Source organism: Dipodomys spectabilis, unplaced genomic scaffold (genome assembly GCF_019054845.1).
Source record: "Dipodomys spectabilis isolate Male_0828 unplaced genomic scaffold, ASM1905484v1 ptg000051l, whole genome shotgun sequence".
Taxonomy (NCBI): Eukaryota; Metazoa; Chordata; class Mammalia; order Rodentia; family Heteromyidae; genus Dipodomys; species Dipodomys spectabilis.
In genome coordinates, this window is record NW_024870728.1 from 956,067 (window position 1) to 972,819 (window position 16,753).

The 16,753-nt window shown below is 48.8% G+C and overlaps 1 protein-coding gene across 2 annotated transcripts in view; it reads right to left on the bottom strand.

Moving 5' to 3' along the window:
* Inpp5d (inositol polyphosphate-5-phosphatase D) overlaps window positions 1–16,753 on the bottom strand; it is a 118,422-nt gene that overhangs the window by 87,469 nt on the left and 14,200 nt on the right. For both annotated transcript variants that reach the window (XM_042679057.1, XM_042679056.1), the window contains exon 2: window positions 12,128–12,191. In XM_042679057.1, coding sequence (XP_042534991.1) covers window positions 12,128–12,191 — 64 coding nt within the window. The remainder of the gene's footprint in view (window positions 1–12,127; window positions 12,192–16,753) is intronic.

Genomic DNA, 16,753 nt, shown 5'->3' on the forward strand with positions numbered 1-16,753 from the left:
CACTTCCGATTTTCTAGTGGTTTATTGGAGATAAGAGTCTCAGGGACTTTCCTGCCGGGGCTGACTTTGAACTACTGTCCTCAGATCTCAGCCTCCTGAGTAGCTAGGATTATAGGCGTAAGCCATGGGTGCCCAGCCAAAGATATCTATTATCTTCAAATCAATCTGTAAATAGAATGTAATGACATTATATCCCAACAGGGATTTTCAGGGAACTTGACAAATATGTTATAAAATCCAACTTGAAAAAAAAAATGCATGCAGACCACAGAACAAGAAACCGTAAGTTAGTCACCGGATAGAAAGCACAATAAAACCAAAGCATAGTAAACTATAGAACAAACAAAGACAAGGGGGCTTGGCAGGTGTCAAGGGACATGGGGTGAGAGGGTCCCCAGGAAGCACAGAGCCCTTAAACAAAATGATTTAGCTGAATCTACAGCAAAAATATATATCCTTAGCCAGGCACTAGTGGCTCACACCTGTAATCCTAGCTACTCGGGAGGCTGAGATCTGAGGATTGCCGTTGAAAGCCAGACTGACAAGAAAGTCCATGAGACGTTTATCTCCAATGATCCAGCAGAAAGCTGGACGTGGAGCTTCAGGCTAAGTGGTGGAGAGCTAGCCCTCAGCAAAAACAGGCCCTGAATTCAAGCCCTGGACAGATGTGTGAATACATACACACACACACACACACACACACACACATACACACACACACACAAATAAAAGCATCTTTCAGCCTAGTCTTATTTCCTTCCCCAAGAAAGCTTGTGAATGCACACAAGAGCATGTTGGGGCCTTGTGTATGATTGTCTTTTGTAATAATAACAGCACAAAGGAAAAGTCTACACCACCAGCTGTTATTTTATGTCTACTGACACACAAGTGCGACAAGAAATCCTAGGCACCAGTGGCTGGAGTTTGTAATCCTAGCTATGCCGGAGGCTGAGATCTGAGCATTGTGGTTCAAAGCTAGCTCTGGATTAAAAAAAAAATCCACAAGGAAGTGGTGCTGTGGCTCAAGTGGTAGAGCGCTCGCCTTGAGTTGAAGAGCTCAGGGACCGCGCCCAGGCCCAGAGTTCAAGCCCCATGACTGACCTCCCACCCCCCCGAAAAAAATCCATGAGACTCTTATTTCTAAGTAACCAGAGGTGCAAGCGTGGCTCAAGTGGTGGAGCATTAGCTAGGAAAGTAAGTTCAAGCCCCAGTAGCAGGAAAGAGAAAAAAAAAAGCAAGACTGAATCTAAAAAATAATCTAAAGTGAAAAGGGCTGTGGCAGAGTGCTTGCCACGAGGCCCTGAGTTCAAACCATAGCACCTCAAAAAAGTAGACAGATGATCTTCAGGCCTGTGCCCTGGAGGGCATCAGGTTCTAAAAATAACCAGGGAGGAAGCTTACAGCGCGGCTCAGCAGTACTGAGCCCTGCCGCACAAGCACAAGGTCCTCAGTTCAAACCCAGTACTGCCAACCCCCACCCCCCACCATGTTCATATAGAATAAGAAGGCCTCCTGCCCAGTTGTTGCCTCGTTGGGTTTAAATTCAGCACACACATACTTTTCTGAGAGAAAGGTGTATAGGGAGTATGGGAAATAAAAACTGATTTTTGAAAACCCCACTTTAAAATGATCTTAGGGGCACGGGTTTCCTTTGGCAGTGACGGGGGCGGCAGGAACTGGACAGAGGTGGAGTTGCATCAAATGGCAAAGGCCACAGGACCTCTCACTGCTCACCTGTCTGTGGCGTTTAACAAAGTGGCTGATTTTGTTATGTGAACTGCGCCTCCATTAGAAAACCTCTCTTCTATTGGCAGATGGAGAGTCTGGGTTCTCTGTCAGCTCCAGGGCCTGTGTGGGGGCCCTCCCAAAAGAGGTTCTTCTTCTAAGAAGGTGTGGCTAAAGCTAGACCCAGAGCAGCAGCAGCGGAGCTGGGGTGGGGGCCAGACTCAAAAGCAGTACATGGCATTCGTTTTGTTTTGTTTTGAGCCAGTCCTGGGGCTTCAACTCAAGTCCTGGTTGTTGACCCTGAGCTTTTTGTTGCTCAAGGCTAGCACTCTACCACCTGAGACACAGCACCATTTCTGGCTTTTTTGGTAAATTAGTGTAGACAAGAGTCTCACAGATTTTTCTGCCTGGTCTGGCTTAGAACTGTGATCCTCTGAGCATAGCCTCCTGAGTAGCTGGGATTACAGGCGTGAGCCACCAGTGCCTGTATCAGGAGCATCTCTAATCTGAAAACTCCAAACCTGAAGTGCTCCAAAATCCAAGCCTTTCTGAGTCCCTATAGAACACCCTGAGTGGGCAATTTCCACACCTGATCTGGGGTAATGGGTCACCATCAAACATAGGCATAGTGAAAACAGTGTATGGAATTATCTCAAGCTGGGTGAAAAGGCAGACACGAAGCATAGTGAATTTTATAGTTATTGATATATTATTATATATCAATATATATGTCAATATGTCAGTGGCAAGTGATGCTGGGAATTGAGTCCAGGGCTTTGGGCATACTATGAAAGTGCTGTATGACTGAGCCACACCCCCAACCCCTACATTTATTAATACTATCAATAATACTATTATGAATACTTTATTAATACTCTCACTAATTTTTTGTGCTGCTACTATGGCTTGAGCTCAGGGCCTCACACTTGTTCTGCTTGCATGTTCATGGTTGGTGCTCTACTACTTGCATCAGGCCTCCAGTATGGCTTTTTGCTGGCTACTTGGATATGGAGTCTCTCAGATTCTCCTGCCCCAGCTGACTTCAACACACAATCCTCAGATCTCAGCCTACTGAGTAGCTAGGATTACAGGTGTGAGCTACCAGAACTGGGTGCTTAATAATTCCTAAAAGGTGTCACATTGCCCAGTTCACTCCTGTTGGCCACTCACTATTATCAATAAGTTCTTAGCTGAGTGCTGGTGGCTCACACCTCTAATCCTAGCTACTCAGGAGGCTGAGATCTGAGGATCATGGTTCAAAGCTAGACCAGGCAGGAAAATCCTTGACACTCTTGCCTCCAATTAACCACCAGAAAACCAGAAGTGGCATGTTAGTCAAAGTGGTAGAGAGCTAGTCTTGATCAAAAGAGCTCAGGGACAGTACCCAGGCCCTGAGTTCAAGCCCCATGAATGAAAGAAACAACAACAAACAAACAACAACAACAACAAAAACCCACCCAAAAGCCAAAAGCAAATTCTTCCAACTCTCCCTGACTCAAAGCTGGAAAACTGCCAACCTTCAGCAAATTCCTGTGCGAGCACTCAACACTCAGAAAATCTTGCACATTATTTTTACGATGCCAAATACATGACTGATTCTAAAGTTACAGTGTGGAGAAATGCATTCACATGAACAGTTTTCCCCGAAGGAAAGCGTGCCTCAGTGCAGAGGGTTTACCTCTGGTTCAGGTTTGGCTTGGATGTTCTTACCTTCCCTGCTTACTACTGAATGGAAAAGAAGGGCAGAAAGTAAATATCCACCTGCAATCATCTTTCTCAGTCCAGAGAAAATGGAAAAGGTCAGCCAGGCCCCAGTGGTTCACGCCTGTAATCCTAGCGACTCAGAAGGCTGGGAGCTGAGGATCTCAGTTCAAAGCCAGCCCAGGGAGAAAACTCCATGAGACTCTTATTGCCCATGAATCAGCAAAATACTGAAATACTGGAAGTAGAGTTTGGCTCAAGTGGTAAGAGCACCAGCCTTAAATGAAAAAGCTAAAGGAGAGTGCTCAGGGCTGGAGTTCAAGCCCCCAAACTGGCACACACACACACACACACACACACACACACACACAAAGTGGTCCTTATTCACACACACACACACACACACACACACACACACACACACACACACAAAGTGGTCCTTATTCACACACACACACACACACACATACACACACACACACACACACACACACACACAAAGTGGTCCTTATTTTTTTCTTTTGAAAAGACTGGGGTTGGAACTCAGGGCCTTGAACTTGCTAGATGGGTACTCTTCCACTTGAGCCACACCTCCAGTCCAGCATTTTACTGGAGTCTGGGAAACTTTTCTGCCCAGGCTGACCTCAAACCATAATCCTCCAGATCTTAGCCTCCCGTGTAGATAGGATTATAGGCATGAGTCATTGGTGCCTGGCTAAAATGGCCTTTTCCTTCTGCTACATGCAATTAGGGAAGCTCATCTCTTTTACTGTCTCCATTTCCCTTTACCCAAGAGAAACTCTTCTCTTTAAGATGAACCTGGAAAGGGGGTGGGGGGCGGGGATTAACTCAGTGGTAGAGCACTTGCTTAGCATGTGCAAGGCTCTGGATTTCATTCCTGGCACCACTGGACAAGAAAAATCCAGCTTGTTTTAAACTACAACCCGTGAAGAATTTACCCATCCTTCTTTTGTCTCTGCTTGGATAGATGAGGTTTATAATTCTACAGGCTGCCCAATACTAAAGGCCTGCACTAATGTTTCTATTTCAAAAGTTTTCAGCGTTCCAGTGAGCTGAGAATTCCAGAAACCTCTATTTGCCCATCGCTGGGAGCCTATGGCATGGAGCGTTTTAGTGACATGTCTCCTTCTGGCTTGCTGCTTTTCCTTTTGTGGAACTCTGGGGAGCGGGGGGGGGGGGGGGGGGAAGGGGGGGAGGATCTGGGACAGTCGCAGAGGCATTGCCAAAGGGAGCTGCAGCCTGGGGTGGTTCTCTGATTAGCTCTGCAATGTCTCCTCGCCCCCAACATTGTAGCCCAGGTCCCAGCACCGGGCAGCATGATGGCTCTGCAGTTGGGGAGGGAGGGGATCCCCAAGGCCCCACATCAGCAAGCTTTGTCAGTGCCCTTAGGGAAGAGCCACAAATGTTAGCACAGGGAAGGACTCCAGCCCATTCCCTCATTTAGAGCTGGAGGCAAAGGGTTGGCTCATGTCACAAACTCCCCCCAGTCGCCTGATCATTAGCAAATGTCTCCCAGGAGCTTTTAGGTGGCAGCTGCTTCTCCTAGAGCTGCAGACATAATGGGGTGTGAGACAGGCAAGGCCTGGGCTCTCCTGGGAGTTCTGGCGATGGCAGCCGAGACACAGGCCAGCGCGTTCCTGCCCGCCCTCTACAGGGGCCACAGGGCCCCACATCTCCTTCTACTTGAAGGGAACTGCTTGGCTGTGGGAGTTTCCTGGAATACCTCTACTTCAACACATGTGGAGCTGCTAGCATGAGTTCAAGCCTGGGCAACGAAGCAAAGATCTGTCTGAAAGAATAAAAACTCGTGTGTGTGTGTGTGTGTGTGTCTGTCTGTCTGTCTGTCTGTCTGTCTGTCTGTGTCTGTGTGTGTGTCTGTCTGTGTGTGCGCTGGTAGGTTTGAACTCAAGGCCTGGGAACTATCCCTTTGTTTTTCTTCTCAGGGCTGGTGCTTTACCACTCAGTCATACCCCATTCTGATTTTTGTTTTTTGTTTTTCGGTGGTTATAATTGGAGATAAGTGTCCCACCGAGTTTCCTGGCTAAGCTGACTTTGAATCACGATCCTCAGATCTCAGCCTCCTGTGTAGGTAGGACGACAGGCGGGAGCCACCAGCGCCCAATGTTTCTGTATGCTTTAGGGGCCAGCAGCCTGAATCCCCTCTTTCAATATTTACTGTCTTCTCATTCCCAAGTGAAAGGAAGCCCAAGAGTAGATAATAAAGAAGTCAGTGATAAAGGATACAAAGTTGAGCAGCCGCAAGTGTCCCAAAGAAAATAAAGGAGGGTCAGTAAGGGCTCCCAGAGTGACAGGCGGAGGTGTTTGTATGCAGTGATCGGGCCAGATTCCTCAGGAGAAGATGTTTTCTTCCAGGGAAAAGCTTGTTCTATCTAGAACAACTTTAAGGGGCTCCTGATCTCTAAGGATGTAGCTGAGACAAGAAAGGAAATCATTCTGCAAAAAGCCAGGACTCAAGAGGCCACCCCTGGTCACGGAGATTGCTGCTGTATTGATTGGTTTCCGTGCTTTTCTGGTTAGAGTCAGAAGAATATTGAGCCCAAGGGTGCTTGTCACAGGGAATGAGACACGTCAGTAGGCAGGAGAGTTGACGAGGCAGATCCGCACGGCGAAGGGAAGGGGACAGCTGGGGGCTGTTCGTGCCCGACCTTGGTTTGTTGACTTTTGGTGCAGTAAAACTTTGATGTTCAATTTAAAACGTACAACTTCTGCTTGGAAATTCCCCTAGGAGGGCCCAGACATTGGTGTCTAAGGGTGCTTTTCAGCTGCACTGAATAGAAAACACTAACTCAACTACACGAATAAAAAAGGAATGGACTGTCTCAGAACAGGAAGGGATGAGGTGCCCAGGCTGGGTGAATTCAGTGGGGTCTTCTAGGACCCACGCTCACCTTTTCTATCTGTTGTGTCATGTCTGTACCTTGGCCTCACTCTGCAGATACTCATGATTACAAGATGTCGGCAGTAGCTATTGCTATCACAGCCTACGACAACTTCCAAAGGTTGAAAAGGAGCTGTTTCCTCTGTGCATTAATTTCTACGACAAAGACGTGACTAGAAGCCCCTGTCACCCCTCAGTTACAGTTGCATCCCATTCCCCACCACACAATGCGAGTTTACAGCAGCCTTGTGTTACTTGGAGCAACAAAGGAAGGAAACGGGCCTGCTATCTAGGGCAAGATGGGCCAGAAGATTCTGGAACGTGGGGAAGCAGGCACAAGATGGCTGTGGGGGAGGCAGAGAAGATGGAGATAGAGATAACAACTAGCATGAATACTCTTTCCAGATTTCTCCAGAAATCCCAGGGAAGAATTCTCCTTTAGCTGCACAAGAGAAAAGGGGTGGAATGGGGGATGTGTGCGTGGTCCCAGGAGCATGGAGGGTGCCCCAGATGGCTAGAGAATGCGGGGAGACTTGGCCTTCTTGGGGTGCCAGGTTAGAAATCAGATGAGCTGGAACAAAATGCATTTTGAGTCAACAAAAGATCAGCAGTTTGCAAAGCAAACCAGCGGAACACAGTCAAGACATTATCAATGGAGGAAGAACGACATGATGAAAACGAAAAGGAATCCCACCAGTTTCAAGGCAGAAAAAGTCAAAATCTGTTTCCTCAGAGTGGGGGCGGGGGGGGTAGGGCATACAGGGCAGGCCCTGGATTTGTGGTTGGGACTTTGTAACTCTGAATTCCCAAAGGTGGTGGAACAATACCTCTGTAGTATGTTGAGGGAAGAAAACCAAGTATTTTAGAGTCCTCAAATTTCCTCCCTCCTTCCTTCCCTCCTTCCTTCCTTCATTTCCCCCTCTCTCTCTTTCTTTGTCTCTGTCTGTCTATCTGTCTGTCTCTCTTTCTTTGTGCTGGTATTAAGAGCTTGAACTTGGGGGCCTGGGCACTGTCCCTTAGGTTTGTTTTTTTTGCCCAAGGTTGGTGCTCTCCCACTTGAACCACAGTTCCACTTCTAGTTTTTGGCTGATTCATTGGAGTTAAAAGTCTCTTGGACTTTCCTGCTTGGTCTGGCTTTGAAATGAGATTTCAAATTTCAATGTCCGGCATGAGGCACTGGTGCCGGCTCTCAGACTCTGTTTCTAACATAAAAACAACTGCAAGGTATTTTGAGATATTCCAAGGCTTAGAGAACAGATCTGTCTGCAAGCTGCAGTAGACAAAGTATAAATAAAAGAATAAAAATGAAGGCTCCTAGAAAGTGGCAGTCATATCCTCAAGTGACCCCGTCAGGCCTGTGGACTCCTTAGATGGTTAGGGGTGCTGGCTGAGCTGGCTTTGGTGGCCTGAGCCCATTCACTGTGCTCCTTGTGCAACTTCAGGAAGTGAGTGTCCAAGCCACATCCTTTGCCCGGTGGCTCAGACAGAATCTTTATTTCATTGGGTGCCCACACTGAACAATGACAGCTACCACTCACTTCCTGGGCTTAATAACAATGGCTCAACGGCTCACCCGCCCAGAGGCTTGTGTGATGGAATGCCTTCTAGAAGGTTCTTTTATTTCTCTTGAAGCCAGACTGCCGGCCACAGACAGTCATGAGTCCCATCTGTGGAGCTCATAGATCGCTCTAGCCACTTGGTTTTTCCTCCTCATTAGGAAGGAGTATCATAAAAGCATAGACTCAAACCTGTAGGTGCTGCTGTTGTCAGCCCAGCTACCATGTCAACCTCAAGACAGGAAGTCACAGAGATTGTCCATCGCTAGGCTAGGATGAGGGTCCATCCTCTGCTTTCTCTTGTTTTGGTAGGACAGCTATCAGGAACAGGGCTAGAGAGGTGCAGGATGGAGCCATGGGCCCTGTTCGCTTCAGTTGTGATGCCAGCGTGGGGCAGCTCTTGGGGACGCATCTGGAGGGTCATTCCTCCCTTGGTCGGGCTGCAGCTGTCCATCAGGAAGACTTGTCCCGCCTCAGCCAATTCTTGGGTTCTCAGGGAGCAGAGTCACTTCACAGGCAGCCGCCCAAGAGCTCACGGTGCAGTCAGCAGCCCGAGATGGGTGCCACTTCCTTGCGGGGAGGGTCACTTCCCTTTCCAGCAGGAAAGGAGCCTGGGCTGTACAAGAAACTCCAGTCCGGGTGTGGGAACCTGGGGCCTCAGGGGCTGAGCATCCTGATTTACTGTGGCCTCACAGCACTCAGAATATGGAGGATGGTGAGGCAGGCTCCAGTCTAGAAGGTTCTCCAGGTCCTTTATAACTTCTCTCCCATGTTATCTGGTCTTAGGGGCGCTGCCAGCATGGAATCCACAGCCCAGAGAACAAAGCTAAGGGAGGTTGATCTCCGCAGAATTCACCCCTACCCCAGCACCCCTGGGCACTGCCTAGAATCTTCTAGAACATCTTGTCTTCCTCCTCTTCCACTGCCTGTTTTCTCTGCTGTCTCCTTACTCTACAGTATTTCTTTCCTTCTGTTAAAACTGCCCCCACCCAACCCACAGCCTTCCTCTTTCTTTGACTTTTCTTCCTCCTTTATCTTTCCCTTTCCCCCCTGCCAGATCTCTTGCCTTCTTTCCTCTTTCACGACTGCCTTTCTCCTCCTCTTTTCCTTTCATTTTCTTCCATTTTCCCTTTTCTCCCTCACTCCACATTGTGTGGAATTGGTTTATGCTCATGGTGGACACGCCAGCTGTTTCTTCTCGTCTTACAAGGAATGAGGATATAAGGCCACACCGGTGGGCAGGCAGAACCCCCTGCCGGGTACAGATTCTGCCTCTACTGTCTTACAGAATCCTGACCACAGTGAACAGCCAGGTACCATTTGTGTCCAAATATCATCTCCAGTTGCATGAAGGAGAAGGGTGAAGCTGGCCGACATCAATGCCCTGGCTCCCATTCCCTGGGCAGAGTCTTGAGTGCTCAACCAGGCGTGGGCAGGGGCTGGAGACCTGGCTGTGAGCCCAACACCTGCAGGTCTCAGCCACATTCACGTACAAGACAGAAGAATTGGATAAAGTTCTAGTCTGCGTCCTTTTCTCCCGTCTCTGACCACAAAGTCTATAAAATAGAGAGAGAAGCGACTCTGGGTGTTGGGGTGACATCCCCTTGGCCAGGGGGGCCATCACGGACAGTGGGGTATCTATCGGCTGAGTTTGGAAAGAGCAACGATGAGGTGGCTCTTTGGTTTGAACAAGATGCCCTGCGTTCCTTGAGGAGGTAGGCTAACCGAAGCTCTCGGTGCTTCGTTTGGCAATGTTTCAGACCAGCTGCTTCTTTGAGGGAGTCTCATATTCTATCATCATGAAGAGGCTCAGGTGTAAGGAATGAGTTATTCAGAAACCATGGCTAAGTTCAGGGAAGTGTGAGGTTTTCTCTTAATGTGAAAAGAGGAACTTGAGTTAAAATAAGCATCAATCAATAACTGCCAGACTTCCTCAGAAGACTCTGGCTTGCCTGAATAAGGTTGGGCCTTACATGTGCTCCCCAGTGAATGTCTGCTATCATTTATTTTAAGAGGTATATTTATATAGGAAGGTAGGTACATACAGGGGGAAACTTCCTCAGACACACCTAGGTTCATGGCTCCCTGGTCTTCAGATACCTGGTATTTGACACCAAGGAGGACATAGGGTAGTATAAGGTCAGGAACAAATATGTCCAGAATGGCCACATCGGTTTCATGAGATTACCCACCCATAGCCCAGGGGGTAATGACCCCAGTGTTAGGTGGGCAAGCACTCTCTTCCAGTGGCCACATCTCACACAGACCAGAGGCCTCTGAGTGGCCCAGGCAGAGACAGCCCTTAGAGGCTGAGCCAATCAGACTTCCTCTGGGGACTGTGGCCTGGGAAGGGGGCCTGCCAGGAGAGGAAGCCCAAAGAGCTGAGTCACAGAGGTGGCACCCAGGCCCCCAGCCGGGCTCCGGAGTAGCCTTTGCATCTCTACTCCGCAGATCTCCACCGAGTGCCCTGCCTGTTCTGTGAGTTAGTCAGAGGGAGTTTCTGCTCCTTGCAGTCCCTAAAGCCGGTGACACTTTTTGGGGTCACAGGAAGCCACCGCAGAAAGGGTGTGAAGTCTTGAAGGGCACAGACTCCAGACAGAAAGCCTGGGGGTACAAACCCTACACAGAAGCCACAGAGTCATGCTGTTTCCACTCACGCTTATAGTTTTTCTTCACTTTGAAGGAATAAAAGAAACCACAAGGGGGAAAATGATCAAAGACGCTGACCAACTTTTAACTTAAGAGAGTTGCGACTCTCCTGAGAAAACCACCTGCAGATGACACCAACCCAGCCAGGAACGTTCACACAGGCCTACAACGGGACTCCATGATACAAGCCAGTGAGGCCTGCTGCCTGCCCTGAGCAGGCCCACCCTAGACCAACCAGCGACATCCTTAGCAAGCCAGGAGCTCCCATCAGAGAAAACATTCTGATAACAAACAACTGTCCTACTCAGGCGTGCTCATTCCTGTCCAGGCCAAGACCAGGGTGGCTAGCCTCAGCCTTCTAGTGGATCCTCTTAGATGCGCTGTGGGTGTGCAGGGGAGGATGGCGATGCCAGCCTACAGCCAACCTTGCCTCAACTTTGGCAGATCTGAGCAGTAGAATGAATACCTCCCCACGCCCTCCCCAGAAGGCAACCCCATGACAATGAGTCTGGGTTAAGCTTTTTAGGGTTCACCCTTTGGACCAAGAGGCCATTTCTTCTCACCCTCATAAATAAGTCATCCGAAAAGACATTCCACTCAACACACTGAACCTACTTCTCCCTCGTGTGTGTGTGTGTGTGCGTGTGCGTGTGTTTGCGCGCGCTCCACAGGCCCACTTCTAGCTTTTTGGTAGTAGAGTGGAGTTTCACAGACTTTTCTACCTGTGCTGGCTTCAAACCGTGATCCTCACATCTCAGCCTCCTAGTGCTTAGGATTACAGGTATGAGCCCACAGTGCCTGGCCTAGCCTCTCTCCCTGAACACATAGCTGGGGATCTTTTCTCCAGTGACCCGTGTGTGCTCAGCCCCTCCAGTGCCTGTATTTACCACTTCTTCTTAAAAAAGAAATAATTCCCTTCAAGCTTTAGAAGGGGCAGCTATGCCCTGCCTCCCTCCACCCACTTCCAACTTGCTTTTCCACTAAACCCTGTGTCCTTCTGTGACACCCTGTCCCTGGGGACCTGTCTGTCCTGCTGCTCTGCTCAGATGGGGGTATAAAATGGTTCCTTCACCCTCCTCCAAATCGAGATGAGCACCTCCTTTCTTCCAAATAGCATTCCTGGCTTCCACATCATTCAATGAGATCACACAAAGTCCCATGCTTAGGGTGGTCTTACATGGGTGCAGCTGGCTTTTCTTTTCTGAATTTGATTGCACATTTACTTTTGCCCATTTAGACCTTGTATGGTCTAAATGAGCACCAGAGCTGGGCAAAAGAAAGCTCTTTAAGTTGAAAGGCACCATCTTGTGCTAACCCCTGGACTTCCTTTGTGCTTATCTGAGTCACTTAGGAAGAAAGGAGCTCAGCCAACCCTCCCCACATGTTTTTCTTACATCTCTGGACAGACTTTTTTGCCATTATGCCCTGAGATCCAAGGGTGCAAGTCAGGTGCTGGTGGCCCAGATGCCAGGCGACTCAGGGCATATGCTTCCCTTTCTTCTTCCTCCTTTTCATTCTTTCTCTGCCAGCAGAAGCTCAAGCCAAGTTCCGACATGTAGGCTGATAAAGGACTCACCTGAACAGTGAACTTGTCATCTTCATTGGGCAGAATTCTGTAAGTGTAAACGCAGTTCCGGTACCTGAAATAGAGCAACGACTTCATTAGACCCCACTTGGGACAATCCGGTTTCCCTGTGACCGAGAGCACAAACCCCCTCTGACCCAGCTTGAGGAGTCTGTGCACAAAGTCTGTAAATGTCAGAGTCGACAGTGTGGAATCGGAGCTGAGCCCTGACATCCAACAGTCTTGGCTAGAGCTCACTGAGAGCATCAGGAAAGCCCAGCGGGGCCGTCTGGATGGAGCCAAGATTCACTTCAGAGCCTCACAGCCATGGCTTCTGATCTAAACATGTCTGCCATCTGGACTCACTTCCTCAACTGTTAGTTGCCATATTGGCCCACAGAATAGAGCCACAGGGGGTGTCAGGAGAAGAGAGATGACTCTCAGGCATGGAGAAAGGGTCTCAGGCCAGCCCCGAGGGACCACACCGGCCACCGCCAGGTACCTCAGGGCCTCCCTCCAACCGAATGTCTCCCCTTCCTCCTCCTCCCCACCCCACACGTGGCCTCCCCTCTTGGCCACCTTGCCTCACAGCCCCTTCTCCCCGAGGCTGGCCGCTATCCCTTGGGAGACTCAGATTGGCCCACTAGCTGGTGGGTGATCCATGAGGATGTTTCCAGCAAGGCACCCAGATTTCCTTCTCTTTCTAGAAGTTCAGTGTGTCCACAGTGAGAGGGGGAGGATGAGGTTCATTCTACTTTTCTAGAACCGGTGAGACGAGGCGTTTCTAAGTCTGAGGACCTCGTGAGAGGGACACCCTGGTGGGAGGCCCCCATCCCACCCAGAGCCTGGCAGCCACAATGGCCCAAGAAGCCCCCCCGCCCCCCTTCACCCCATCACACCCTCGGCTGAGCCCAGCAGGCTGGGAACAGTTTGGACCTTATTCTCTTCTTGAAGGCCACTGGCCTGTCCTCCCGCCCACAGTGAAAATCTCTCCTACTTCCTCTACTTGGGGTTCCCATGAACCTTGAAAACCCTCCTGTCCCTCAGTGCAGGGACCAGGCTTGCAGTAACGCTTCCTTCTAGAAGTTTCGTTTAGCCCCTCTTGTGTGCCAGATACTTCACCAAGTGTTTACATGAACTAAAGTTGACAGATTGCACTTCAGTTGAGAAAAGATTAGAATCACCCAGAAAGATATAAAATGGAAAATAACTGTTTCCTTTCTAGTTGTGTAAGTCCTAAACTCATGTTTTTAAAATACTCCCATTTATTCAATCTTTAAACACACACACACACACACACACACACACACACACACATCTCTTTGTGGGTATGTATGTGCTGGTACTACGGTTTGAAATCCGGACTATGTGCTCTCATATGACTTTCTCATTCAAGGCTGGTGCTTTACCACTTGAGCCACACCTTCACTCTTTTTGGTGGTTAATTAGACATAGGTGTGTCACAGACTTTTCTGTCCAGGCTGGCTTTGAATCAGGATGATCAGATCTCTACCTTCTGAGTAGCTAGGCTTAGAGGCATGAGCCACTGGCACCCAGCTGTGCAGATTATATATGAATATGGGTCATGGGGCTTGAACTCAGGGCCTGGGTGCTGTCCCTGACCTCTTTGTTGAAGTCTAGTCCTCAACCATGCTGAGCCACAGCTCCACTTCGAGTTTTCTGGTGATTAGTTGGATATAAGAGTCTCGTGGATTTTCCTGCCTGGGCTGGCTCTGAACTGTGATCCTCAGATCTCAGCCTCCTACGTAGCTAGGATTACAGGTGTGAGTCACCAGTGCCTGGCATGCATATTTTAAAGTGCATTTAAAGTCATATTAAATATGCTGCTCTGAAATTTTTTTTTGTAATACTGAGATTTGAACTCAGTCTTTTGAGCTTTACTTTTTTCTCACTAAAAAGAAAACAATCTTAGAGGTTATTTCATGTCCACTGAGCGAGATGGTTTATTACCATCCTCATCGTGAGGATAACATGATCATATATCTGACCAGACCGAGCTGATGAAAGGTAGTTACTTTTAGCTTTTTGCTGTTAGACATAATGGTGCATTGAACACCTCTGTTGCTTCATCCTTGTGTCCTGGGTGAATTTATAGCTTTAGCTTTCTTATCAGTAGAACGGAGATGGCAGTAAAGCCCTTTGTGCAGACTAAGTACGGGTATGCAGGGAGAATCTTCAGAACAGAAACTGGGCTTGCTGGATACCACGTGGGCTGACACCATGAGCGTCACCAGATCACCAAGACTCAGAGAGGCCGAAAGATGCCGGCATTTGATATACCGCGAGATAATTGCAGTCGCCATTTGGGGACATTTGTCATGTGTCACCTCTAACCGGATATGAAAGTGCCTACTTTGCCTGCCAACTGGTCAGTATCGGGCCTTTTCATCTTTGCCCATCTAAGAAGTGGAAGAAAAAGAATCCCTTGCTTTCATTCGCTTTTCCCAATGAGAAAGGCTCATCACGAGCTCCTGCTTAGTTGCTGTTGCTTCTTTTTCTTGTAAATTCCTGCTCATGTCTTTCTCTCTGTGTGTGTCATCTTTTGCTTACTTATAAGATTGGGACCTCTGCAACATTGTGGAGTTATTGAATAGGATTTGTTAAGGTTTCTTGTCCTTGTTTTTTTTTTTTTTTTTTAGCAGTGTAGAAGTTTTACACTTTGATGTCGCTGGTTTTACAATCTTTTATTTCATGGCTTTGACTCAATGAGGGCTGAAAGGAAGGCTGGGGGAAATTCACCTCCATTTATCCCTCTACACGATGCTCCCCAGATCTACCCTTCTATCCCCTGTTGGATCTCCAGAGTCAGAACAATACAACAATTGGCTAACACTAGAGACAGCAAGGAGGAATCTCTGCTCCAGACCTCTCTCCTTCCAGAGAGGTCTCTGGGAGACTGAGAACCCCCCCCCCCCACCAAAACCCCTTTACTCCACTTCGTGGCTCACAACCTCAACCCTCTTTTGGGGATACCTGGAGATGAACTCAGAGACAAGCACCGCCCTGCTGTGGGTTTTTTTTTTTCTCTCTCTCTCTCTCTGTCTCTCTCTCTCTCTGTCTCTGTCTCTCTCTCTCTGAACTCCTGCACTTCCTTCCACACACCAGGGAGGGAGGAGGGGAAGGGAAGCTACTCCAGGCTTGCAGACAGGAAGAACGAGCAAGGAGTCATAGCACACACACAGAAGAGCCCCTCTAGTTAGAGCAAGTGCAGCCTGCCTGGCTTCCAGATGGATGACCAGACACATGGAAACCAACAGTCTCATACTGCTGAGAGAGCCCAGAATCAAAAACTAGGACAAGCTGAGCGCTGGTGGCTCACGCCTGTAATCCTAGCTACTCAGGAGGCTGAGATCTGAGGATCGTAGTTCAAAGCCAGCCCAGGCAGGAAAGTCTGTGAGACAGCTTATCTCCAATTAAACCATCAGCAAACCATAAGTGGGGCTGTGGCTCAAAGTGGTTAGAGCACTAGGTTTGAGCAAAAGAGATCAGGGACAGTGCCCAGGCTCTGAGTTCAAGCCCCATGGCTGCCCCCACCCCCCAAAAAAGAAAGAAAGATAAAAGCTAGTACAATAGAAGACTCCCTGTAGGAAGGAAGATCTCAGCCCATGCTGATTAGCTGCTGGGCGTGAGGTGGGGAGGAGACAGAGTGCTGAACACTGGGGAATCAGTTTAGACCTCCTGCAGCACGGGACTACCACCCCTGGGACAGCAGAGGTCTGAAACTGTATTCCAAGGGTTGCTGGCCTTTCTGCAGGGAACCTGCCCCTCCCCCACCAACAGCTGACCTCATCCTGGCCCACCACACACCCACGTGTGCACACACATAGCATACAGGTATGCACAGGCGTGTATAAGAACACGGCTCACACGCATAACATGCTTGTGGATAGTAGGAGTCACATACATACAGATAAACATGCATGCCTACATCCACGTGCGTTTTCATACAGCACGCACACACATACATGCATTTGTACGCCACGCATGCATCACAAACACAAAATTTCACAGGCAACATGCTTAACAGGAGCTGGGGTGTAGCTCAGTGGTTGTGTGTTTCCTAGCCTGCCGGAGGCCTTGGGTTCTACTACCCTAGAACTACAAATAAATAGCACTGAAGATGTTTAAGCAAAGACTGCATCAGAATCATGATGGTAATTGAGACCACATGCTCCTGGCTCTTCAAGGGGGCAAAGGGGGCCACACTAGCTCTCTGGGGGTGACTGGGTCCTAATTTGCAGTGCCAGACTCTCAGTGCCTGGCCTCTACTCTGAGACTGGGCCACATTTCAGGGTAATTGTGCCAAGGATATTCCCATGGAGTCTCTAGGTCAGAATGACAGAACCTGGTTTTGCTACCGGATGGCATTGTCCATCCTCACTCAAGGGGCTTAGAGCAGAGAGCCCACCTGACTCCTTCTGTGGGTGTGGGGTGAAGGAGAGGAGGCAGAAAAGCTTCCTTTGTGGGGGGTAGACATTGCCGGTCAAGCCTGATGTAGCGCTAGACATTTTATTCTAAGATAAGAGGGCAATGAGAGGAGGAGGAAGCAGGCTGCATGTTGGATTTATTCTCTTAGATAAATAGCACCATTTCTGTACAACTATTCCTAGCCAGACC